The sequence below is a fragment of the Leuciscus leuciscus genome (genome assembly GCF_965113295.1).
Source record: "Leuciscus leuciscus genome assembly, chromosome: 21".
NCBI lineage: Eukaryota > Metazoa > Chordata > Actinopteri > Cypriniformes > Leuciscidae > Leuciscus > Leuciscus leuciscus.
In genome coordinates this window covers 5385192-5413089 of record NC_138745.1, presented here as the reverse complement: position 1 = coordinate 5413089, position 27898 = coordinate 5385192, and the positions used below count along the sequence as shown (strand labels likewise).

At 37.0% G+C, this 27898-nt stretch overlaps 1 protein-coding gene and 1 long non-coding RNA gene across 3 annotated transcripts in view; one reads left to right on the top strand and one right to left on the bottom strand.

The window, feature by feature from the left end:
* Nucleotides 1-27898, bottom strand: part of LOC309485656 (uncharacterized protein) — a gene marked incomplete at its 3' end in the record, with an annotated part of 108092 nt that overhangs the window by 43182 nt on the left and 37012 nt on the right. The window contains exons 29-35 of the mRNA XM_082152586.1: nucleotides 27268-27521; nucleotides 27008-27153; nucleotides 25952-26415; nucleotides 25334-25907; nucleotides 2694-2851; nucleotides 1611-1673; nucleotides 1406-1470 (exon numbers count right to left, since the gene is read on the bottom strand). Of these exons, the coding sequence (XP_082008712.1) occupies nucleotides 1406-1470; nucleotides 1611-1673; nucleotides 2694-2851; nucleotides 25334-25907; nucleotides 25952-26415; nucleotides 27008-27153; nucleotides 27268-27521 (1724 nt within the window). The remainder of the gene's footprint in view (nucleotides 1-1405; nucleotides 1471-1610; nucleotides 1674-2693; nucleotides 2852-25333; nucleotides 25908-25951; nucleotides 26416-27007; nucleotides 27154-27267; nucleotides 27522-27898) is intronic.
* Nucleotides 10702-17745, top strand: LOC309485388. 2 transcript variants are annotated; one of them, XR_014201159.1, is made up of 5 exons: nucleotides 10702-11390; nucleotides 12151-12900; nucleotides 12959-16268; nucleotides 16984-17018; nucleotides 17328-17745. It is a non-coding gene; the product is annotated as an uncharacterized lncRNA (long non-coding RNA). The 2 variants fall into 2 exon arrangements; XR_014201160.1 differs by having other exon boundaries at nucleotides 10703-11390; nucleotides 12151-16268.

The following is a 27898-nucleotide window of genomic DNA, read 5'->3' as shown; positions in this document are numbered from 1 at the left end:
TTTCAGCAAAAGTCCTGGAAATGCTCGTTTGTGAGACGTGCTGTCATGTTGACCGAGTCCAACTCCATACCGAGAAAAGAGATACTCTGCATGGGGGAGAGTTTGCTCTTTTGCCAGTTGACCTGAAGCACCAGATGGCTGAGGTGCCTGAGCACCAGGTCCCTGTGTTCACACAACTACAATTCTAAAATTGGTTGTAACCCACCGCCTTTCCTTTCCTGCTTCACTTTTCAGGACTCGTGTGGCTTGCTTGGGCATGTGTCCACACTTCGAAAATCCACAATCCACATAGAACATCCGGGGACTTCTGGCATACTCTTTTCAACGTACTATGCTTTGGGACACACTTATTTTAATCTCACATACGGTTTAGGATGGATAGTATGGACACGCAGGGTAGGTTTTAAGTACACAGTAAAAGGCAAACAAAGTAGGCGCTGTAGAAGCCTGACTTAATGTCGGCTGGAGGGACCGGCTCTATCAGGCTCCCAGAAACCGAGCAAGTGGGACCAGTGTGACCACAGTTTTATAACCTCCATCTGCTTCTGTACTGCCAAGAACTGCTTGACAAAATTAGAAATTTAGAAACTTTAGGCTGTCATCATGTCTAAAACGGACTATCGACATAAAGGGCCCTATCTTGCAAAAATTACAGTTTTCAGTAATAAATTGCATAATAAAATACATATATACATATAATAAAAATATATACATATAATATGACCCCCTATTCTAAAGTGAAAAGTATATCCACATTAATTTTTGATATGGCACTTATTGAGTGAGGTTCAAGTTTATTCACCAGAATAAGTTACCAGTAATACAGTACTAAAGGCAATTTTTAGTGCATTCATGCTCAACTACTGCATAAATAATGGCTAATATTCCTTTACTTTATGTTCAATTCATTATTTACTACTGGCGTGTTAATGCCTAACTACCGCATTATTATGGACCCTTAAAATAAAGTGATACCAACTGAAGACAACCCATGAACTGTACAACCAGATGACCTATTATTGGCTACCACCCTGAAAATCGATTTTTTTTTTGGTCAGTTTCACAAACAATTATAAAGAAATGGCAAGTAACACATCGAATTAAACATGAAATGTTGAAGTAGAAAGACTGAACTAACATTCTCTTGTAAATCGTAATAATTACTGTTTTATTTAAAATGTATTATATATATATATATATATATATATATATATATATATATATATATATATATAATGATTATTTCCTTTGTGCTGAGTTAGTTGTCCTTTTTAAACACCTGTTGTTGAATTGCCATTGTAGGAAACAGTCAATTATTTGCATTCATTTCTACAAAAATATATAAATAATAAATAAAATCTTTCAGACGTGTTATAAATATTGACAAAAACGAAGAAAAACTTACTGATGAGAAATATCAGCATCAGATACTTCAGATACTCCATTGTAATAAAAGTAGATTCAGTGGAGCTGTGGAGAAAATACATGTAGAAATATACAATCAAGACTCATTATATAGAATACATAGCAATACATCTATGAAAGTCCTATAAAAAGTTATATTTTTGTCTCAAAATAAGTTAAATAATATCTGAAAAACCCTTGCATACCTTGCCTTATGTTCACAGCTGTTTCTGGAAACACGGAAAAGGTAAGTAGCTTCACTTTTGTAGCTGGTTTAGTCATTAGGTCAGCAACCATCTGATCTGTTGGGCAATACTCCAAAAACACTTCACCATTGTTTACAGTTGATCTCACAAAATGGTATTTAATATCAATATGCTTACATCTCTGTCTGCTAACAGGATTCTTTGCCAATGCAATTGTACCTTGGTTGTCTTCATAGATCATAGGTACACCATACTGATAATGATCAAGATGTTCAAGCAGTTGTGTCAAGTATAAACACTCTTGTATTGGCAGCCAATGCCATGTACTCAGCCTCACATGTTGATAATGCTACAGTTGGCTGCTTTTTGGTCTTCCAAGAAATCAGAGGACCATTTTTACATAGGATTACACAATAACCAGATGTACTACGTCATTTGCATCACCTGCCCAATCTGCATCACTGTAAATCACCAACCTTAACCCTTCATCACATTTCCTGTAACAGAGCATCTTGTCATTTGTACCTTTCAGATATTTCAGTACATGCTTTACAGTTGTCCACTGCTCTTCTGTTGGCTCACTGAAATACTGGGACAGTTTGCTAACAACATAACTCAGATCAGGTCTCGTGCATGAGGTTAGGTAGATTAGGCTACCCACTGCCTCTCTGTATTTCTTGGGGTCACTCAGCTTTTCATTACCATCGGTGTAATTCAACTTTGGTTCACAATGTGTCGACCTGGGTTTACAATCTTGCATGTCAAATCTTTCCAGCAGTTTGCCAACATAACTCTGCTGTGACATAATCACACTGGTCAAAAGTGATACCTAGAAAATTCTTCAGTCTGCCCAAATCTTTCATCTGGAATTTCCCAGTAAGCATCTCTTTGACAGTTTTTAAAGCTCTCTCATCACTGGCAGCAATAACCAAGTCATCAACCCATATCAATATTATCACTTTCTCATGTTCTGTTTCTCTCTTGTAAACACAATGATCAGCTGGGTTTTGTACAAAGATGTTTTCACACAGATAGTCATGTAACATTTTGTTCCAGTTTCGACCTGATTGCTTTAGCCCATACAATGATTTCTCCAGTTTACACACCATTTTCTCATTTGTCTGAGATTTTACATCATACCCCTCTGGCTGTTCCATGTAAATTTCATAATCAATCGGTGCATGTAGGTAGGCAGTTTTAACATCCATCTGATGGAGGATCAGATCCTCCTGAGCAGCTTTCTGCATTAACACTCTCACACTGGTAAGGTTAGCAGTATGAGAAAAGGTTTCTCCATAATCTACACCCACCTCCTGACTATACCCCTTGGCGACATAGCGGGCCTTATACTTGTCAGATCCATCAGCATTGGTTTTGATAGTATACACCCATCTAAGCTCTTGAACCTGGCCAGGTCGGTGATGATATGCGATGTCGCACCGGTGTCCACCATTAACCCCTTTCTGGTGACACCGCTCCCTGGCTGACGATCACTGGTCACCAACTTGAAGGCAAAAGTGTTGTCTGTCTCCTCGTACACCCCATGTGCGTTGTCCTGCCGCTGCTGTTTCCGTCCTCCTCGCCATGTGATACGCTTACCCTGGCTGTACCACTGTTGATCACGCTGACTGAAAAAAAAAATATTTTGAGAAAAAAAAAATATTTTGAGAGAAAAAAAATATATTTTGAGAGAAAAAAATATATATTTTGAGAGAAAGTACATATATTCAAGCTTTCTATATATTTCTCAGGTCTGTGAGACAAGTAGCATATGAGTTTCGGTTCGTTTACAGTTTGGAGAGGAGCTCCAGTTCACGCACTGGTGCTGTCATGATTATTTTGCATGCCATATTTACTTATTTATTAAATTCAGGCAATTAATTGGTTGGTAAAACATTGATTAAAATTAAGATACAATTAATACAAAACGAAATTCGTTTTAAAGAAAGTCTTTCTACAAAAACAAACTTAATAAAGTTGTCTAAATCATGTCTGCCCACTCCATTTATCTCCCGATATATTGCACAAAATTATGATCTTACTCATGCTTTTCACTTTTCATATAATCAACATAGATTAAATTATTTATTTATTTATTTTATTTAAACATAAATATGAAACTAAATAGTTTTCTTTAATTTACTTCTTATTAAATTTAGGCAATTGGTTGATAAAACATTGATTAAAATTAAGATACAATTAATACAAAACAAAATTCACTTTAAATACAGGTTTTCTACAAAAACAAACTTAATAAAGTGGTCAAAATCATGTCTCCACACTCCATTTGTCTCCCGATATATTGCGCAATTTTTATTTATTTATTTAATTTAAACATAAATATGAAACTAAACCGTTTTCTTCAGTTCTCAACAGTTCTCTTCTCTCAAGCGCGCAGCTGAGGCAGTGTCGCTGTCAAATATATCCATGGGAAAAGTAACGTTGCGCCGAATTGAAAAAGGAACTACGTTTCGTTTCCAAATTTTTAGTAGTAGCGAGAGGTAGTCATTTTTACATTTCCCGCTGTTGTCACTTGTCGTCATCGTTGCTACGATACGTGACTCACAATGACTGAAACGACCAATTAAAAGGGCATTCTCTGATGATGTTTCAAGATGTTAAAAACGCTACGCTGATCATAGACAAACAGAGGGAGAAATTAGTATCTACCGTACCGTCAAGTTTTTTTTCTTATCATAGCCTACAAATGTCTTTGTTCATAGTCTGACATATATTATAAGCTATGTGTCTGTCATGGATTTGCACTGAACTGATTCTCAAAAATACGGAACAAAGTACGTTCCGTATCAGTTCAAAACGGAACCAGACTTTTATGTGTCAAATACGGGACGATTCCGTATTATACGGAACGGTTGGCAACCCTAGCTCGGAGATATTGATGAGTTTTGATTGATGGCTCCCATCATGCACTGCACTTTTATCATCACCGTCGTTGAGATTCATATGCTGATTCTTGGTGTCTGTGTGTGTCTGAAAGACACAGTAGTTCAGACCTTTATTGTGCACAATGTTTTTAAATTCCTTCAGATAATCACAACACTGATATATCAGATGCTGTAAAGTCATAGGGCTACTTCAAACAATAATGTATAATTAATGACCTATATAATCAAAGATAAGACTCTAAATGAGCTCAGTGAATCAGCCCATATGTGCAATATCATTGTCATAAATGATGATTGTGTCATCACCAATACACAGCCAATATCACCTGATTCATTTTCTCTCTGATTTTCTTGCCATAACCAACATGTATTATAAACACAGAGTTACAGCAGTCAGAGATAAACTAATGTTAGAAAGTCAAGGGTCAAGAGCACACCTAAAGCAAACACTGATCACCATCATGGTAACTTCAAATGAAACAATAAATCATCAACATATTCTGTTAATTCTCAAACAGAACTGTAGATGTATGACAGAAATAAAGTCTGGTTAGTAATAAGTGAAGCTGGTAATGCTGTTTGTGGAGTTGTTTAATCCTCTGATGAGATCTTGAGAGATTTTATGTTTTTTATCTTCAGTTCATCTAAGTCAGTTGTAGTTCTTGTGTTTCTACTCATCTCATCTCTTCTCTTTTTTCTGTTGTTGTTGTTTCTCTTAATTGACATTCAGAATTCCCTGCGTGACACTTTACATTTGATGTTATTTCATTTAAATAATAATGTTTCTTCTCAGTTTTTGTTATCAGTTATGTACATTTGGGGTTTGTATTACATCATATATTGTTTAATGTATGTTTATGGCATTATTTGGATTCATGTGTGTGTCACCATGATGGTGTTTTGTATTTGTGTGTATGACACTGTACACCTTCTTTATTTTAACAAAACAAAAGGCTCTCATGAGAATTAACATCTGAACTCTCTCTTGCATATGTAAAAGCAACATCTGAGACGCAGCTCACACCTCACTTTAACAATCTTCCCCTGCTCCCCCCTTCTCCTCCTCACCTAAAACTCACTGAAAACCTATGCAATGTTAAGTGTGTGCAAAAAGTAACTATACATGTTTGGTATCATTTAAAGTGTCTCAGTGCACCTGGTAAAATGGTCTCATTCTCCCAGCCATAATGAAAAGCTAAAAGAAGTTATAAAATATGATAAATGTGGTGTGCCTCTTAAAGGTGTTCCCTCCCCCAGATCCTCCATTCAAACTACCTCCTGTATGTAAATAAGTATTCTTCTACAGGTATCAAGAACCCATTCAATTACAAATTCTGATCCCACAGTTGTGAACCCCTCAATAAGGGGACCAAAATCTAACTATAATGACAGACACCACCATTTGTTAAGCGTATTGAATTATCTGGGTTTATAAGGAAAATTGGCAAAAGGTTCGAGGAGTCTGTAGGTTCCCACACGATCGCTGTGTGTAGTTTTCGTTTTCAATTGGTGAAACAATTAAAGATCAGGGTTATCTGTTTAACGGAAAGTTGGTTAGATGAAACTATAAGTGATGAGGAAATTGCCATTAATAATTACTGTATAGTTAGGAAGGACCGGAATAGAAAGGGGGGCGGGGTCTGTGTATATGTGCACTCAGATGTGGCTTTTAACTGTAGAGATGACATTGCTAGTGATTTAGAGATTGTTTGGATGGACATATGTTTACCAAAAACTAATCCCATTTTATTGGGGGCTTGCTACAGACCGCCAGGCCATTCTACTTTTTATGATAAGTTAGAGCAAGTTCTCTTGAGGCTATCAAACAAAGAGAGCTCTGAGATGATTTTAATCGGGGATATGAACCCAAATGTGTCAGGCTGTGCCCATCCTTATGGCAAAATACTGGAGGACCTGTGTCACTGTTTTGGTCTTGAACAGCTGGTAAAATAGTCCATGAGAATAAGTAAGACTTGTGAGAGTATTATAGATTTGATCTTAGTATCAGACAAAACTAAAATATCTCAAAGTGGTACTATTACTTACGGTATAAGTGACCATAATATAATTTTTTGCACAAGAAAAAATTGTACAAAAAAAAACTTCTACTCTCACAAGACTGTACGATCATTTAAACATTACTCCCAGGAAACTTTCAGGATGCTGGTTGATGAGGTGGATTGGTAGCCTGACTACGTCAGACTTCGTACTTCCGCTCAATTTCATTTCGCTTCTGTACTCAGTCTGAGACAGCGTCATAGCTTTCCGTTTTCCACCGGCCTGAAAACAGCCGGGCCAATCAATGAACAGAGGGCGGGCTGAGAGCCGTGACGTAGACGCTGATTGTACCGTGGATGCATAGATTTACTTCACATAATCTGCAAAAGTCGTTCACAGCCATGTTCACTCCGGTGTTTCGCTCGATGGTTTTTGTTTTCGCATTATACGTGTGTTTACAGTGGAAGTTAGATGCGGCTGAGCATGCGCATAACACACGCCATAACCAAACGTTATGTGATTGGCTTACGGGTAACCAATGATTTTAAACTTCAGACAAGCGCCCCCCCGCACAAGAGAAAACACTTCTCTATTATGCCATTCCAGACTCTGTCTACGAAGCAAAGCGAAGTAGCAGAGTTTGGTATTACCAGGCTAGTGGATTGGTTCCCTGTTGTAAATTGTTCATGTGTTAACATAGCATGGTCACAATTTAAAGATATATTTTGAAAAATCATCAACAAAGTGACCCCTCTAAGACAGATCAGAGTCAAACAGCGTTCTAGTTCATGGTTTGACAAAGTTATACATGATGCTATTAAAACCAGGGAAAAAGCACTTAAAATTTTTCATAGAACCAAGAAGCACAGGACTAACAATTATGGGTGTCCTAAATTTCAATAAGAGGTTGCTAATTATTTTAATATTTATTTCACTTCTATAGCAGAACAGCTGGTCTCAAATCTTCAACCTTCCTAAGGGTTTTTTAATATTGATAGGGTGAAATCATTCTACAATAAACTTGGAGCATTGCCAAACTCATTTTCCTTACGGAAGGTTGAGGCAGGGGAGATAGAAAAAAAGCTATTACAGTTAGACTGCTCTAAGGGACCTGGGTTAGATGGGTTATCTCCTCGGTTTTTACGAGATACCGCTGCCCAAATAGCCCCATACATCTCACATATTTTTAACCTGTCTGTTGAAACTGGTGTTTTCCCTAATGACCTCAAGAGGGCCAAGGTAGTCCCCCTTTTTAAAAAGGGAAACAGTCACGATCCCGGTAACTACAGACCAGTCTCTATTTTATGCACAGTATCAAAAATATTTGAAAGGTTGGTCAATGAGCAATTTAATGAATACATGAATAAAAACACCTTCATGTTTTAAATTCCAATCCGGATTCAGGAAGTCACATTCTACCGAATCATGCCTACTCTATTTATCTGACATCATACACAGGGAAATAGATAATGGAAATCTCTGCGGAATGGTGTTATTGGATCTTCAAAAGGCATTTGATACGGTGAACCATGACAGACTGTTTGCCAAACTTGAGGCCTTAGGGGCAGACAGCTCCACCTGTAGATGGTTTAGATCTTACCTATCAGGGAGTGAACAATTGGTGGTCTTAGGGGGAGTACTGTCAGACCCTTGTATAGTTGAATGTGGAGTTCCACAAGGAAGTATTCTCGGACCATCCTTATTTTTAACATATATTAATGATATGGCAGACTCCTGTTCATGTGAACTATTTCTGTACGCGGATGACTCTGCACTTTTAATGTCTCATAAACAACAATCCAATCTAGAGAGTAGGGGAGAGCGGGGCACAACCTAACGCTTTTTGACTTTCTCAGTTTGTGTAAATCTACTTATGGTTCAGAGTATTTATTTTTTCCCACATTAATTTCCCACATGTCTAGTACAATAATGTGGTTTTGTTTTATTAATACAGTATATACTTTTTTCTTGACATACCCCAAAAGAATGGAAGTGAAATGTGACAACATGCCCCATAGGTGGGGTACATTGTAACATGACATGTGACAGCTTAAAATGTTATCTGATCTAATAAAAAATATATACAAAACAAACTAAAATATTTTCTAAATAAAATACAATTAAAAAACTTTTTCATATAAAATAATGGCAATTTTTAATAATTAAATATAAACAAATTTTTGAGTTTTGACTACGAACACATGAAAACACAGCTATACAACATAGTTCAAAACAAAAAAATAATTATTCATTTCTGAACATTGACTCTCAGTCTTTATTCACCTTTTTCTCACGTTTTCCCAATAAAATTAATAAAAGTATAGAATATAATAGCATATTTCTAATAGGGGCACATTGTAACGCAGTGTTACAACATGCCCCCGCCTGCACAACTGGGATTTAAACCCTGCTAGTGTCTTCTGCTAGTTAGCGAAGCATTAAAGAACTATCTCAACTGTTAAATAACATATTGGAGATTAAAATAATATCAGATTTGTCTTATTTTAAATAAACACAAAAAATAGAGATGAAAAATTAACTTAAGTAAGAAATTTACTTTTGCTATGGTTTAATAAATGTCTATGGATATCTTCCCAAAAAATAATAATTTTGGCGGAATTTTTTTTTCTATATAGTGTTGATATGGCAACTAGTAAATACACAAAGTTTCGTCATCCAAGCATGTGCGGAAGTATTTAAAACAAGTGTGTTACAACTAGCCCCGCGTTAGGTTGTGCCCCGCGCTCCCCTAACCTGAGCTCTGAGCTATCTTCTGTAAACAACTGGCTGATTGACAATATGCTGTCTCTACATTTTGAAAAGACAGAGGCCATTCTGTTTGGCTCAAAATACAAATTAAATAGATGCTCGAAATGTAGGGTTATTTTGAATAATGTTGTGGTCAGTACAAAAACGTCAGTAAAATACCTGGGTTGCATCCTAGAAAACAACTTGGATGGCAGAAAGATGGCCAATAAGGTTCTGAGTAAAGTCACCGGGCTTACAAAGTTTCTATCCAGAAATTCTACATTTTTAGGTCAACAATGATCATTTTAGCTAACGCCTTAATTTTAAACCAGTTTGAATATGCATGCACTTCCTGGTTTGAAGGCCTAACAAAACGACTTAAAGGGAGGCTGCAAACAGCACAAAATAAATGAATCAGAGTCATTCTAAACATGGGCCATAGGTCTCATATAGGTAGGTCACAATTTGTTGAGCTTAACTGGCTTCCTGTTGAGTCGCGTGTTATTATGTCAAGACTGACCATGACCCATAAAATATTGTATGGTAATGTCCCAAATGATTTGTTGTGTCTTATTAATAAGGTGAAGGACACACACACTATTTACACTCGTGGCAGTATATCAGACATCTGTCCTTATGCATTCAAGACAATGTTAGGGAAAGAAACATTTGCCTATATAGGGGCAGTTCAGTGGAACAAGTTAAAGTGATTTCAAGCATGAACTCTTTTAAAAAGAGGACCGAGGACTGGTTATTAGAGAGGGTAGCGGAATAGGACCAGGGGCCAGTTAGCGTCTATATTTTTGCTTATTTAAGGAAAATGTTTGTACAGTATGTTATGTCATTGATTATCACACAATATGTAAGTGTCTTGTCCTGATGTTATGTGTTGAGGACCACAATGGAAATAAGTCCTGGACTTTATTGTGTTTTTATCCTCGATTGTATTTGATGCCTTTTGTTTTATGTTTAAGGCATTCTTGATATAATTAAATAAATCAAATCAAATCAAATCAAATCAAATCAAACTGATGATTTTATTCTATGCATTGGATTTTGAATTATTGTTCTATTACCTGGTCAATAAATTGTAAACATTTGATTTTATTCTGACTGACTCTGAAATTGTATTCCCAAGTAGATTAAACAGATTAGTATGTTACCGCAAGTTTTGCGTCTGATTAGTGACAACTAATATTTGGCACCAATTCAAGTTGGTTTGCAAAGACAAGAAGTGAATTTCCATTTAGAACAGCAAATGCTGCTTGACCAATCTAAATTTGGGTTTGTCTTACCTCTGTTTTAATATAATGTTACTTTAGATAAGTGTACGTGGGAAACCACGGCATGGCCAATCAAAGCTATTATGAGAGAAGTTATGTTGGTCAGCTTATACAGTATCTGTAATAGTGGCCATACCTCTTCTGAAGTAAACGTTAAGATAAATTCAAGTGTATGCAATTCCATGGTGGCATGTAGAAATATACAATCATCATGACTCATTATATAGAATACATAGCAATCTATGAAAGTCCTATAAAAAGTTATATTTTTGTCTCAAAATAAGTTAAATAATATCTGAAAAACCCTTGCATTCCTTGCCTTATGTTCACAGCTGTTTCTGGCAAAATCTGTCGTCTATTCACTACTGACATCTATATATCTATACAGAATACCATTATGTACATCATTAATTTGAGAATTTAAATATACACAATATGCAGAAGGTTTCTATGTACCTGTCCTCTTAATATAAGGAAGTATTACAGCACATATAGGCTGTAACACTCCACTTGACTACTCGGTAGAGTTTACACTAAACAAGGGGAACAAATGTCCCGTTTCAAAAACCAACAGTGAGGAGGAGCACTTACAATTGCCAAAACAAATTGCTCAGCAGAAAACTCAAGTGTATTTTACAAGACAACAGAATATGCACAGCTAAACAGTGTTGTGGCAGCATAAAAGTGTGTGTGAGTATAATACTTTCCCTCTCCATTCCTTTATTTAGACATTACAATCACCTGTTCACTTGTGTCCAATTAATTATCTCATCAGCTCCCTCATTTGTTCTAATATTTATACTCCCTGTGTCTTTTAGTTGGCGTATGTTCTCGTCAATGTTAAAGTCGGCATGAAACGGAAGTTGAGATTGTCATTTTTTTCCTTGTTGTGACGTATATCCGAGTGAAACGGCTTCTGAAATTAGAAAAAAAATTTAGGGCGGGGCTTGATTTCGTCCTTCGGGAATTGATTGGATCGTTGGAGGTGGGGCGTTGCAAACAAAATGGAGGCAGATTTGAATGCCAGTTTACATTCAGTTGTGGAGGATTTCTCTCCACCGGACTCCCCACCGTTACTCTCCCATGAAGGATTTTTTTATTGAGGAGCCCGGCGACGAGAACGAGGACGAGCAGCTAAATTTTCAGGCAGGAATCAGCCCATATTTATATGAGTCTCCCGCGAACCAAGATGAGTCAAGTCAAGTTATCAGTCAAGTTCACCATCGAGATCATCTCGACGTGTCCGATAGGTAAATAACTAGATTTAGATAAGATAGATAGCCTACCATTCGGACTCTTCGAGATGCTCTCGAGGGTGAACTTGACTGATAACTTGACTTGACTCAAAACGCTCAAAACGAGACAGACACCGATAGCCGCACCCTCATCGGCTCTGGACGCACCCTTTCGCCATGGCACGTGACCGAAAGAGAAGAGAGGTCGTTTCGAGGGGGGAGGGAAGGGTAATGTATTTGATTAAAGATTATAAGGGTAAATGAATTTTTTAAAAATAATGAAGTGCACAGATAAATCATTTATAATAAACACTACAATATTACATATAAAAAGAAGATTTGTCAAATTTGATTTCATGCCGACTTTAAGGTTCATTATGTCTGCTTCCCTTGAGTTCTCCTGCTGTATATATTTGGACTAAAAACTATTTTGTTTGAATCTTCGTCTTTGTGTACTTCCTGCCAGCTGCACCCGTAACACTGACACTGTCGGATGAGAAAAAATGGAACTGAATTAGGCTGAATGATAACACTATGGGCCCTATTTTAACGATCTGAAACGCAAGTGTCAAGCGCAAAGCGCAAGTAACTTTGTGGGCAGGTCTCGGCGCTGTTGCTATTTTCCCGGCAGGATAAATGACTCTTGCGCCAGGCGCAAATCTAAAATGGGTTGGTCTGAAGTAGCTTCATTATTCATAGGTGTGGTTTGGGCGTAACGTGAAATAAACCAATCAGAGCGTCATCTCACATTCCCTTTAAGAGCAGACGCGCTTTTTCCATAGCGGATTGCTATTGTAACGGCAGATTTGCCAGACGCGCGCCAGGAGCGGTTCACAGCCAAGGAGAGCAACGCTCTCGTCACGGCCGTAAAAGAGAGAAGTTACATTGAAATGGAGAAACCCACCCAAATTAACTTCGGTTAAACAGGCATATGATAATTTGGGTAAATGTGTAAGCTAGATGTATGCTTTTATAATAAATTGTCTATCTATCTATCTATCTATCTATCTATCTATCTATCTATCTATCTATCTATCTATCTATCTATCTATCTATCGTAATAATGTATGATTTGCAAAAATGAAAACTGCTGCTTCTGTGTAGATGAGAGAATCAAAGTGTATGCGCGTTGTGCACACGCTACATTGATTATGGCCAAGCATGCGCCCTTAAAATAGCATATGAATAACATGCGCAACGCGCCTCTGACTTTAAAATTTTTTTTCCTGGTTAGTGGCGCAATTGTTTTCCAAACCTGCAAAATAGCATGAAGGAACGTTTGCGCCGGAACACGCCTCCTCTTTGCGCTGAACCGCCCCCGGGAGCGCAAGTGTATTTCCTAACTTACCGACGTGCTTCTGTGGAGGGAAAAGTCCGCTTTGCGCGGGTGCAAAATAGGAATGATACATGCGTTGGTGTACAAAGTCACTTGCGCTGGTTGCAAGATAGGGCCCTTTATCCTCTTTAGAGCTGCTTTACAGCTGAAATTGAATTGATTTAAACCAATCGATAAAGTACTATATAAATAGTGTAAGGCAGGTTCCAGCAAGTCTGGGCTACCCCTCGAGAAAACAAAAGGCTCTCATGAGAATTAACATCTGAACTCTCTCTTGCATATGTAAAAGCAACATCTGAGACGCGCAGCTCACACCTCACTTTAACAATCTTCCCCTGCTCCCCCCTTCTCCTCCTCTCCTAAAATTCACTGAAAACCTATGCAATGTTAAGTGTGTGCAAAAAGAACTATACATTGGTATCATTTAAAATGTCTCAGTGCGCCTGGTAAAATGGTCTCATTCTCCCAGCCATAATGAAAAGCTAAAAGAAGTTATAAAATATGATAAATGTGGTGTGCCTCTTAAAGGTGTTCCCTCCCCCAGATCCTCCATTCAAACTACCTCCTGTATGTAAATAAGTATTCTTCTACAGGTATCAGGAACCCATTCAATTACAAATTCTGATCCCACAGTTGTGAACCCCTCAATAAGGGGACCAAAATCTAATTATAATGACAGACACCACCATTAGTTAAGCATATTGAATTATCTGGGTTTATAAGGAAAATTGGCAAAAGGTTCGAGGAGTCTGTAGGTTCCCACACGATCGCTGTGTGTAAATATTTCTATAATTCCTCGATTTCCGAATTGTTGTTATTATATTTGATTGACCGATGATTTTATTCTATGAATTGGATTTGGAATTATTGTTCTATTACCTGGTCAATAAATTGTAAACATTTGATTTTATTCTGACTGACTCGGAAATTGTATTTCCAAGTAGATTGAACAGATTCGTATGTTACCGCAAGTTTTGCGTCAGATTAGTGACAACTAATATTTGGCACCGATTCAAGTTGGTTTGCAACAAGAAGTGAATTTCCATTTAGAACAGCAAATGCTGCTTGACCAATCTAAATTTTGGTGTGTCTTACCTCTGTTTTAATATAATGTTACTTTAGATAAGTGTACGTGGGAAACCACGGCATGGCCAATCAAAGCTATTATGAGAGAAGTTATGTTGGTCAGCTTATATCTGTAATACTGGCCATACCTCTTCTGAAGTAAACGTTAAGTTAAATTCAAGTGTATGCAATTCCATGGGGGCATGTAGAAATATACAATCATCATGACTCATTATATAGAATACATAGCAATCTATGAAAGTCCTATAAAAAGTTATATTTTTGTCTCAAAATAAGTTAAATAATATCTGAAAAACCCTTGCATTCCTTGCCTTATGTTCACAGCTGTTTCTGGCAAAATCTGTCGTCTATTCACTACTGACATCTATATATCTATACAGAATACCATTATGTACATCATTAATTTGAGAATTTAAATATACACAATATGCAGAAGGTTTCTATGTACCTGTCCTCTTAATATAAGGAAGTATTACAGCACATATAGGCTGTAACACTCCACTTGACTACTCGGTAGAGTTTACACTAAACAAGGGGAACAAATGTCCCGTTTCAAAAACCAACAGTGAGGAGGAGCACTTACAATTGCCAAAACAAATTGCTCAGCAGAAAACTCAAGTGTATCCCACATGGAAAGAATCTATATGAGGATATATGCGCATATATGAAACCTATATGCAGTTTATATGCACATATATGCTGCATATATACAGCATATATGCTTCATATATACAGCATATATGCACATATATGATAATATATATGCTGCATATATGCGTATATATGCCACATATAGGCAAAATTGAGGTGCATATATGTGCATATACAGGCCATATAGGTCTCCTGTATTGCTTCTTTATATATACATATAAGCCCTATATGTACATACAAGATATGTCTCCTATATAGCTCATGGCAGGATGGTCATTTTGTAGCTCATATCTCACTTTGGCAACTGTCATACATGATGCCTAGCTCAGATAGGCACATCTATCAATTCGAAGCTCACGGAGCTGATCAAAAAGATAAATTGTTTTTTTTTTCTGTTCAGTTTTTTGTCTTATTTTTGTTCTTGTACTATTTGATTGTTCTTAAGTAAATAAATAATGTAAATTTCTACATTTTGGGGTTTTATTTATGTTGCCTACACTGTAAAAAAAAGTGTAATTTTACAGGTAATGGTCTGTATTTTTTTTACAGAATTTTACCGTTTTGTCATTATAGTGAATGCCTGTTATTTTACAGATATTTGCTGTAATTTAAAGGTCCACTATTAAATTTACAGGTAATTGCTTGCTTGTATTTTGGTTTTACATCAATTTTACGTTTTTTAAAAGGAACTTGTCTGTATTTTTACAAAGTAATATTTTACAGATTTTTTTCTGTGAAATTAGAAAACAAAGAAAAGAAGGTATAACTGAAGAAATCTGCATCTATTCAATATGTTGTCCTTACAGATTATTAAGCATGTGGGGGTTAAAGTGAGTTTTTTTTAAGGTTAAATAATAGTATTTGTACATACAGTAGCCTACCCTACATAGGCTACAGTAGACCTGTATTTAATTCTTTTTTATTGCATATAGTCTTTTAATCTTGTCTTGCAAATAGATGCTCATTTTGATCATTATTTCATTGTCTTATTCTCCCATAATTTCATGTATATTTTATTCATATTTTTCCAAATCTCCGTTGCTGCACATTCAGGGCTTTGTGTGTGTGTGTGTGTGTGTGTGTGTGTGCCCACGCGATGAATTCGCCGCCATTACGTTTCCGCTGTTTAGTCCCGCCCACAACGGTTAGCTGATCAGTCGACTTTGGATCTGTATCAAGGGCAAGCAGGAGATTTGAATTCAGTCTACTCTCGTGAAGTGGATTGTGAGATTAACAGTGGTTCAAAGCAATCGTGTTCGTCGAGAGCAGCCGTGAGCAGGAGTCCTGTTGTCAGTCAGTCCGTTTGGATCACTGATCTATATAATGTCATTGGTTTGGATTCTTCGGAAATAACACCCTTTTCAGTGAGCCTGGTTCGTCACAGCGGACATCATGCCAACCGATCACCGGCTGAGGTAAGAGTCTGCATGTGAACGATATTTTATATTACATTTGTGTTAAGTTTACGTTACAGTTTTCAAGCTAACGTTAGCATTTTAAATGATGTTCAGTTAACTGGCGAGAGCTGGAGGCAAAACACTGAAAATGTTGCATGCATCTTTACATTTTCCATCTGTTTTAAGAAAGATCAGCTGAACCCACACCTCAACAGACCTAAAACAAGCTTTCGTAGACTTGTTATACATAAAGTCCGTTTAATTGTGTATAAAATCTTTGTTAATACGCGATAGTATCTGTCAGTAAATCAATCTCTTAAATGGCGGGACATTTTTAAACACTGTCTGGAAGCTGAAAACTCTTCTCTTAAAAAATAGTAACCACGTTTTTGGCGGATTTTATTACCATTTTTAATAACCACAGTTATACTACAAATGGGCCTAACGTTACCAAGGTTTTTTTTTTTTTGGTTAACCATAGTTCATTTTCATAAGGGTTGACGTGGCTATCAAGACCATTAAGAAAACGAATTCAGTAAATACAGGTACTGTACTCGTTGATGATACAGGAAAGCACGAGACTAGAATATGAACACCACATGATAAATTGCATATTCTGGCTGCATGCTTGCCAACACGTCAGTTGAGGTTTTGCATTGTCCCAGTGGAACATATTCTGACATGTGCAAATGTAATACTGTGTTAAAAAAAAAAATGTTGTGTGTGATTTCAGGTCAAGTGGAAAGCAGAATGATCATGGCAAACAAGGTATGGGAAGAAGTCATTTAAAATATTGTAATGGCTGAGTCTTCTGATTCCATATGATTGCACTAAAAGTGGCAGAAAATTTAATTTGTTTTATACTATATTTTCCCATGTGAATATTCATTTGATCCTTGTGAGGCCACTGGAGCTGCACAAGGTTTGGTTTTGCTACAGTAAGACCACGATTGTGTTAGATTCCACCCATCTATTATCTTTTTCTTTTTTTTTTTTTGTATTGTAACTAGGCTCTGTCATTTAGAAACATGGGTTTTCCTATCACTTAATGATACATATCTCTACCTTTCATTCCAGCCAGAGGATCTGACGGTTGCTGCTCGCATCTCAGCCTACCTGATGGAAAATTCTTGCTGGATGAATGACCTTCACCTTCAATTTAACCTTGCCAAGACAGAACTGCTTAGGTTTCAGCCAAACCATGCGATCCTGCTGATTTGCCTTATACAACACCAGAAAGATCCGGCCCTTCCTATTGGAGCCACACAACTCCTTGTCTAAGCTCTTGTTCTATCCAGACTGGACTATTGTAATGCTCTCCTGGCAGGCCTTCCAGCATCAGTCAAACCTCTGCAACTGATCCAGATGCTACAGCAAGACCTAAACTCACTGCTTCAGATCTATGTGTCTCCAGAAGCTTGTGTTCTGCAAGTGAACGGCGCCTTGTGGTGCCATCATCCCAAAGAGACACAAAACCACTTTCACTGACCTTTACCTGGACTGGTCCCTGCTGGTGGGATGTGTCCAACTCAACACATTTTCAAAAACTGCTAAAGATCCATCTTTTCATAAACACTTGACCCAATAATACTAAATCTTTGTTTTAATAATAAATAAATAAACTTGTGTACTGTGCTACACTAACTGGGACTTGTCACTGCACTTGTTGCTTCTATTGTTCTCTTAATTTTTAAGTCACTTTGGATAAAATGTAATTGTAAATGTGTAAAATAAGTTATATTAGAGTATAAAGGCATACAGCAATTGCCTTTTAATGTAGATATTTTTACATGTTCTAAATTATATACTAAGATTGTATTTCCTATCATTCACATGGAAATGATGTTCAGTGTTTAATGAGTAATACTGTAAATGTGCAGGTATTTTGTACTTATACGTTTAATTAATTTAACAGAAATTGACTGTACATTTGCTATTATTAAGTACTTAATTAGAGATTGGTCAAAGTTGTGAAATTGGAAATGCAAAAATTTAAACTAAATATACAAACTTTGTATTTGAATGTATGTACTTAATGCATTTTTATACATAACTTCATAGATATTATACACAGAAAAACTATATATTAAAAGATAATTACTGTAGATAGACAGCATTATTATAAAATAACTTTAGAAAACCCTAAATTTAAAAACCCTATGTTTTTTTTTTATGTAATTTGACATCATTTATCCATTTTTCCACGGTTTAATAAGCCATTATCAACAGTAATGTACTGTAATTTAATTAATTTTGACTGTAAAGTCAATTCTGTATTTTCACTGTTTTTGCCTGTAATTTTGTGAAATGGTTATTTGCTGTAATTTAACGGAATCCGTCTGGAAACTTTGCTGCCAGAGATTTACCGTTTGTATACGGGATTTTTTTTTTTTTACAGTGTAGGCCTAGTAGCTATGGATTTTAATAATTTTACTAATATATAGGTGAACATATAGGTGCATATAGGTGAACATATAGGTGCATATAGGTGAACATATAGGTGCATATATAGGTGAACATATAGGTGCATATAGGTGAACATATAGGTGCATATATAGGTGAACATATAGGTGCATATAGGTGAACATATATAGGTGAACATATAGGTGCATATATAGGTGAACATATAGGTGCATATATGTACATATAATATAGGAAAACGGCCAATTTTATATATGTCACATATATTAAAAACCTATATCAAAACCTATATTAAAACATATATGTTTATATAGGTTCTTTCCATACAAGACAACAGAATATGCACAGTTAAAGGACAAGTTCGGTATTTTACACTTAAAGCCCTGTTTACAGATCGTATCTGATGAAATAGAACGGTTAAGATTAAAATTTGGACACATGCTCCTGTCCCGAGAATTTTAGGTTTATTTCGCTTTTGTGGACCTATTTTGCCAAACGCGTCACACCCGTGATTCTTCCGTTGAGAGCTTGAATAATAGACACTCCAGCCCAGTTGGTGGCGATAATGCACCTTTGCCAATTGCAAGCAAACCACGGGCATTTCATTGAATACAATGGGGGGGGAGCGAAATAAACCTAAAATTCTCGGGACAGCAGCATGTGTCCAAATTTTAATCCTAACCGTTCTATTTCATCAGATACGATCTGTAAACAGGGCTTTAAGTGTAAAATACCTTTATTTTCAAGTAAAAACTTGTCCTTTAAACAGTGTTGTGGCAGCACAAAAGTGTGTGTGAGTATAATACTTTCCCTCTCCAGTCCTTTATTTAGACATTACAATCACCTGTTCACTTGTGTCCCATTAATTATCTCATCAGCTCCCTCATTTGTTCTAATATTTATACTCCCTGTGTCTTTTAGTTGGCGTATGTTCTCGTCAATGTTAAGGTTCATTATGTCTGCTTCCCTTGAGTTCTCCTGTTGTATATATTTGGACTAAAAACTATTTTGTTTGAATCTTCGTCTTTGTGTGCTTCCTGCCAGCTGCACCCGTGACACTGACACTGTCGGATGAGAAAAAATGGAACTGAATTAGGCTGAATGATAACACTATATCCTCTTTAGAGCTGCTTTACAGCTGAAATTGAATTGATTTGAACCAATCGATAAAGTACTATATAAATAGTGTAAGGCAGGTTCCAGCAAGTCTGGGCTACCCCTTGAGAAAACAAAAGGCTCTCATGAGAATTAACATCTGAACTCTCTCTTGCATATGTAAAAGCAACATCTGAGACTCAGCTCACACCTCACTTTAACAATCTTCCCCTGCTCCCCCCTTCTCCTCCTCACCTAAAATTCACTGAAAACCTATGCAATGTTAAGTGTGTGCAAAAAGAACTATACATTGTGTAGTGACTACGAGAGTGAACCAAACACAATTGAAGCTTTTAGGTGATTTTGTTCATTCATAATCCCACAAAGAGTCTTCACATTCCAGACTCAAATCACCAAACCCAGAGCCATGAATCACCACAGGCTCCCGAGAGTCTGCTAACCAAAGACTTTTATTGGTTAACTAAAGGAAGAACGTTGTCAACGTTTGATAGTTTTGCAAGACGGATCGGTTCAGAGATGGTACTGCTCAGGGCCCTAGCAAGACGTCACCTGACCCCTGCAACTAACAGACCCCATCTTTCTTAAGGACCTCTGAATGACACAGAGTAAAATCTCTTCAAACCACGAGAACTGAGATTTTGCCTATAACTAAACATAAAATCATTCAAGAACAATTTTCAATGGACTTATAATCAAACATCATGCAACTACATAATTTTATGTTGGTTCTACAATATCTGTGTGTATCTAATATACCTAGATGCCATATAATTCATGTAATTGTTATAACTATTAGGTGTGTGAATGAAAGTGTGTCGTGCTTCCTGTCAGCATGATCGTATGTTCTTAATTCAAAAGATGGCTGGAATTAAATCTGTGTAAAATGTTTCGTATTCTGATAATTAGAAATCATGCCTAAACTGTTGCATCTGGTCTCCAATTAAAGCTAGAGAACCGACACCCCCAGGGAAGACATGATTTACGACTTTGAAAACAAAGCAGCAGTCAGAACTGCAGAAACCCTTTAAAAACCCAGCGCAGAGCGTTAGTTAAGTTGGGCAGAAGTTGACCAGAACGGGGGAAGAACAAAAAGACGGAGACAGCAGACGATAGTAACCATGTAGATCGCAGAGACAAAGAACCCAAATTAAGATCAGAAGAACGGGTTCAATAGCTTCATTCCAGTCATCTAACTACTCTAGTCTCACCTTTCCTTCCTTCTTAGCTTTCTTTTTCTTTTCCGATTGAAAGTCTTGGTTTTAAGTTAAGTTTTGCTGCAAAGTTTCGGTCCACAATTCACGGCTGCAACGCACGCTTTCAACTTCAAAGACGCTTCAACCATCAGCCAGCACACCACGTGACTGGTTCTCCCCTGAACTTTATCCAAGCACGAGGAGATCAACCAATGGACCCCGAAAAACACCCTTGTACCCGACAAAAGGGAAACCTCAAACGGAAAGCAGAAACGCAAGTAACCTCTAGACTCTTAACTGAACTGGTGCATTATAACCTTTTATAACCTGCATAAGGAACGACCAGGGTTAAATTAAGGATTGATGGTTCGTTCAGGTCATGTCTTGAGTGCATATAGAAATTCGGGATTTCTTCCTCTCACCCTTAAACTCATTCTTTCCAAACTCTTTCTTTCTTTCTTTCTTTCTTTCTTTCTTTCTTTCTTTCTTTCTTTCTTTCTGTAATTTGTATGAATGTGTTTGTATGCGTGTGCGTGTGTTTGTGTTAGGTACTTGCATGTGTGTTAGCATATAATCAATAAAGTATTTTTTTATATATGAAAAGAGAAGTATTACTTGTGTTATGTGCTTACGAATTTATTGTCTTGAACTTCGATATAAGTTACCTATGCTGTTACCCTTGATTTATTTCTTAATTTACTGTTAGCTGGGGATTATTCTTTCTTGGCCAGGAAGATATTATATTTCCTAGAGTTAATAATTGTTTATGCTTTCTGTTCATTGGGTGAACTGATAAAATGATCATCCTATTGATTCTGCTACAGTAAATTCTGAAAATAATTAAATAATTAATTATTGATCATAATCCGTTATGAATAATAATTAATTATATTTATACGGGCGTATAAACGCTACAATTGGTATCATTTAAAATGTCTCAGTGCGCCTGGTAAAATAGTCTCATTCTCCCAGCCATAATGAAAAGCTAAAAGAAGTTATAAAATATGATAAATGTGGTGTGCCTCTTAAAGGTGTTCCCTCCCCCAGATCCTCCATTCAAACTACCTCCTGTATGTAAATAAGTATTCTTCTACAGGTATCAGGAACCCATTCAATTACAAATTCTGATCCCACAGTTGTGAACCCCTCAATAAGGGGACCAAAATCTAATTATAATGACAGACACCACCATTAGTTAAGCATATTGAATTATCTGGGTTTATAAGGAAAATTGGCAAAAGGTTCGAGGAGTCTGTAGGTTCCCACACGATCGCTGTGTGTAAATATTTCTACAATTCCTGGATTTCCGAATTGTTGTTATTATATTTGATTGACCGATGATTTTATTCTATGAATTGGATTTTGAATTATTGTTCTATTACCTGGTCAATAAATTGTAAACATTTGATTTTATTCTGACTGACTCGGAAATTGTTTTCCCAAGTAGATTAAACAGATTCGTATGTTACCGCAAGTTTTGCGTCAGATTAGTGACAACTAATATTTGGCACCGATTCAAGTGTACTTGGTTTGCAAAGACAAGAAGTGAATTTCCATTTAGAACAGCAAATGCTGCTTGACCAATCTAAATTTGGGTTTGTCTTACCTCTGTTTTAATATAATGTTACTTTAGATAAGTGTACGTGGGAAACCACGGCATGGCCAATCCAAAGCTATTATGAGAGAAGTTATGTTGGTCAGCTTATATCTGTAATAGTGGCCATACCTCTTCTGAAGTAAACGTTAAGTTAAATTCAAGTGTATGCAATTCCATGGGGGCTATACCAAAGTATCTTTGATTGTGTAAACGTGAATGTGACCGTGGTTTATTTAAACTGCAAAGGTAAAGCTTAAATTAAAATGATTGTGACAGATGTGAAGGGGGAGGAGAATTTATACATGTGTCAGGTTTCTCGACAAGAAAGACATCCGCATAGGAAACACCTGTGCATCCTCGCTCATAACTCCTGTGGAAACTTCCTCATTCCTCATTCCTCATTCCTCGCCTCTTCACGGTGAAATTAGAGAATTGAGATGTCCTTCAAGATGGCTGAGCTCGATCGGTTTCCGGGTCATAGGATGGAGGACGGAGGAGTGAGGAAACGAGGAGGGATATTAAGAAGCACCCAGGGTTATGTTTCAGTGTGTTTTAGTTTTGTGCCCATGTGACCATTTCCTAGTGAGTGTGAGTCTCTTGATTATATATCCTGTTAACATGTTGCCCATTAATTAGCTATTTTGTTGCTCAATGTATTTAAGTCACTCTTCAGCTCATTGTTTGGTGTTTGCATCTGTTCCCTGAGAGTGTCCTGTGAATATATGGATTAAAGACTATTTTGTTTAAATCTTCGTCTTCATGCGCTTCCTGTTAACAGTAACCATGTCAACTAGTTACTTGGAAAAAAAGTTATCTGATTACGTGACTTGCATTACTTGTAATGTGTTACCCCCAGCATTGGTTTTGACTGCATCAGTTATAGTTTAAAGGGGTGGTATAATGCCCCTTTACACAAGATGTAAAATAAGCCTCTGTTGTATGAGTGTGTATGTGAAGTTTTAGCTCAATATACCCCACAGGTCATTTTTTACAGCATGTTAAAATTGTCCCTTTTTGAGGTTGAGCAAAAACTTGTCGTTTCGTGTCTGTCCCTTTAAATGCAAATGAGCTGCTGCTCCCGAAAGAGAGGGCGGAGCTTCAAGAGCTTGTGTGTGTGTGTGTGTGTGTGTGTGTGTGTGTGTGTGTGTGTTAGCAGCTCCGATTACCTCACGCAGACAAGCACTAAAATGTCAGAAACTATTTAAACTGGAGTCAGACAATGATGGAGAGACTCGAGAAGAAGTGACAACATGTAGAATGCAACAGGACGTTTCTGAATGGTTAGTTAATTAATGTATGTTGCTGATGTGGAGTTAACCATCTTCAATTAGCATATTCTGTCATGATAATCTATAAAATCGCTTGTGTGGAAACTGTTGTAAGATGCCTACAGAGTGACATGATATTGCATTTGTGTTGCCTACTGTATTGCATGTGAAAGGACGGATGCGACAGCTTGAGCAGACTCACAAATGTGCTCGACTACAACAACTCCTTCCTCCTGGTGATGTCACTAACCCGGGAGGAATGTCGTGTAGTCTCTACCAGCCGTTTGTTGTAGTCCTTAAAAAACGATTTCTTTAAAAGCAAATATCTTACTTTGCTTTGAACTTTGAGCATTGTAACTTTGCAGGTGTTGTTTATGCTCAAACAGCAACATTACACACTAACTAAAGTTAGAAAAGTGAAATCATAATCAACCACCCCTTTAAAGTTGAAGTGTGCAATTTCAAAGCAGAAATAATGAGTGCTTTCAAACAAGTTTGCTGAACATGTATATGGGCTCCACTTTTCAGCAGACATTTAACAATTACTGGACCATCAACATCGTAGAAAACCCCAGGAAGTGTGAGGGGAACTATTTAAAATGAGAAGTGAAGGCAGTGCAAGTCAGTAACTTCACTCAAAAGCCAGACGACATGCATTGTGTTGAGGAAGAAAATTAATGGTTGTCCCACAGTAAAGAAACCCAGGAATCTTTCCTTGCATTTTCTAAAGACTTCCAATTTATTTATTTATTTATGTAGGCAATTATTGAATAATGATACATTCACTTTACAAAAAAAGAAATAATGCCTGTTATAGGCAGTATACCACCATAACCACAATGAAATTATTATTTCTAAAAAGTGTATTACAAATTGTATTTAATATTTTCACACAATGAAAGGATACAGACTAAAGAAAAAGATAATAAAGATAATTTCATGCCACAATGCAACAAAAGTCTATCAGCCCATCCAGAAGTCAGTCTAACAGAACAACAGCGCTTTCTTAAAAATAGATAAAAACACTTAATCAACTGAAATGACATTGATATGTGACGTCATATGTGGAAAAGCATCAACAGAATACAAAACTGACTGTGACAAATTATATTGCCACATCAAAACCCAGAAAACAAATATAATTTTGTGATTTGTTAAACAACATCCATCATGCATATTTATATTCATATCAATAAAATAGAACAAATTATCATAACCCAGTATATAGAAGTTGATGGGATACAGGATATAGAAGAAATGAATTGATTTCTATTGTGATATTTTTTTAAATGTAAATTGTTCCTGTGATGGAAAGCTGAATTTTCAGCAGCCATTCTTTGATGAATAGAAAAATGAAAAGAACATTTGAAAAGCATGTGATGCATTCTTGCCAGGGAAAAAAGCAACCTTAATTCAAAATAATCATGATAATTAAAAAAACTTACTGGACCCAATATTTTGAGTTTATCTTTAGTAGTGTATCTTTACAAATAAAATAAGAAAAGTATTGCCATAAGCAATAGAAAAAATGATAGCGATGAGTTTTGTGGAAGAGATGATGGAAAAGTAGCTGGAGAAGTAGCTGGAGAAGTAGAAGGAGAAGTAGCTGGAGAAGTAGCTGGAGAAGTAGGAGGAGAAGTTGGAGGAGAAGTAGCTGGAGAAGTAGGAGGAGAAGTAGCTGGAGAAGTAGCTGGAGAAGTAGGAGGAGAAGTAGGAGGAGAAGTAGCTGGAGAAGTAGGAGTAGCTGGAGAAGTAGCTGGAGAAGTAGAAGGAGAAGTAGCTGGAGAAGTAGAAGTAGCTGGAGAAGTAGAAGTAGCTGGAGAAGTAGGAGGAGAAGTAGGAGGAGAAGTAGGAGGAGAAGTAGCTGGAGAAGTAGAAGGAGAAGTAGAAGTAGCTGGAGAAGTAGCAGGAGAAGTAGCTGGAGAAGTAGCTGGAGAAGTAGGAGGAGAAGTAGCTGGAGAAGTAGGAGGAGAAGTAGCTGGAGAAGTAGCTGGAGAAGTAGCTGGAGAAGTAGCTGGAGAAGTAGAAGGAGAAGTAGCTGGAGAAGTAGCTGGAGAAGTAGCTGGAGAAGTAGCTGGAGAAGTAGCTGGAGAAAGACAACGAGAAGTAGCTGGCGAAGTAGCTGGAGAAGTAGAAGGAGAAGTAGCTGGAGAAGTAGGAGGAGAAGTAGGAGGAGAAGTAGGAGGAGAAGTAGGAGGATAAGTAGGAGGAGAAGTAGGAGGAGAAGTTGAAGGAGAAGTAGCTGGAGAAGTAGGAGGAGAAGTAGCTGGAGAAGTAGGAGGAGAAGTAGGAGGAGAAGAAGCTGGAGAAGAAGCTGGAGAAGTAGCTGGAGAAGTAGGAGTAGGACCAGGACAGGTGTAATTGTTGTCAGAATAATTTCCAGCAGAGGTAAACTGCACAAAACCTGGAGGATCGCTGCACATAAAGGATGTGATCCATTCCTGATAGCGGGATATTCTGGTGTAAACACCGGGATATTCAGGTCGAGCACAGCCAATCCCAAAGCTAACGACACCGGACTGGACCCATACAGAGCTCTGCCTGCTCACCATCGGACCTCCTGAATCCCCCTGAAAATACAAATCAATGCAATCATTGTAGAAAGAGACATACTGTGCACTGTTGGTCAAGGGTTTGGGGTCAGTAAGATTTATTTAATGAAATTATTACTTTCATTCAGCAAGGATGCATTAAATTGATCAAAATTTACGGTAAAGATATTCATAATGTTCCCAAATATTTCTATTTCAAATAAATACTGCTCTTTTGAACTTTCTATTAATCAAGAAATCCAGATTTTTTTCTTCTTCATGTTTCCACAAAAACATGAAGTAGCACAAATGAAAAAGAAATAACTGCCCAGAAGCATTGCAAATATGGCCACCAAGTGAATAGACTTTCCTTGAAAGGGACTTTGTCTGAGGCTCAAGGACTTATTCATTAAAACTTGTCACCACCTACTGGCAGTTTTAGATCATATTTCTAGTATCATTCATTTCATAAGTAATCATTACAATTACTGATAGCAGAGTGGCTCAAAAACATCTTTCACAGATTGGACATGAACTTTATAATTTCAGAAAGCCTAATTGTTTATTTTTCATTTTGAAGCACTCATTTTTTACTTTGTGACACTAAGTGAACTGAACAGGGTTTGTGTACCTGACATGAGTCCTTGCCTCCTTCCAGTAGACCAGCACAGATCATGTTTTCTGTTATACGTCCAACTCCATAGAGACAGTTGCACTGTCTATTACCAATTACAGGAACCTCCACTTCCTGTAGAACATCAGGGGATGGGAGGGACGCTGTAGGAAAGACATGAGAATCCTGTTACTCTGTCGTGTTTGGAATGGGATTGTGAAAGGCGTTTCATGTTGAGTTTAATGTAACTAAGAATTGAAACAGAAATGAATTCTCACCTCCTTCACTAATGTCTCCCCATCCAGTGATCCAGCTGTCTGTGCCGTTGTTAAACACACTGTGATCAGCTGCTAGACACACGGGTCTGATGTAGTCAGTGAAGGTGACGGGAAATCTCAGTTTGAGCAGAGCGACATCATTGTCATTTGTAACATTGTTGTAACTAGGATGTTTGACGACTGCCATCACATCTCTGAACACTTCATCCTGGGTCTGTCGCCCCAAAACCACATTTAAAGAAAAGATGGAATAGCTGAGGAAGTTAAAGAAATAGACAGAGAAAGTGGTCAATAAGAGTTTTAACCCTGTAAAGCCTGACATATGAAATATAATAAATCTATCTTTTTTTTAAAATAAATGGAACAGTTCAGCTTTTAAACAATATAAATATATGGACAATAGACAATTATTTGGCCAAAAATGAAGATGAAATTCTGATATAGCATGTGATGTAAATCAATGAGATCTTTATAACAGATTACTTACATAAAATACATAAATATCAGTTGTCACTCTATATCTGCCAAATATGCCAATAATGTCTCAGTGATATTTAAATGCTTAGTTTTATGATCAAAGCTCTGTAGTTTTAAAACATAATGTAATGCAAAATAATGATGTTTGAGATTA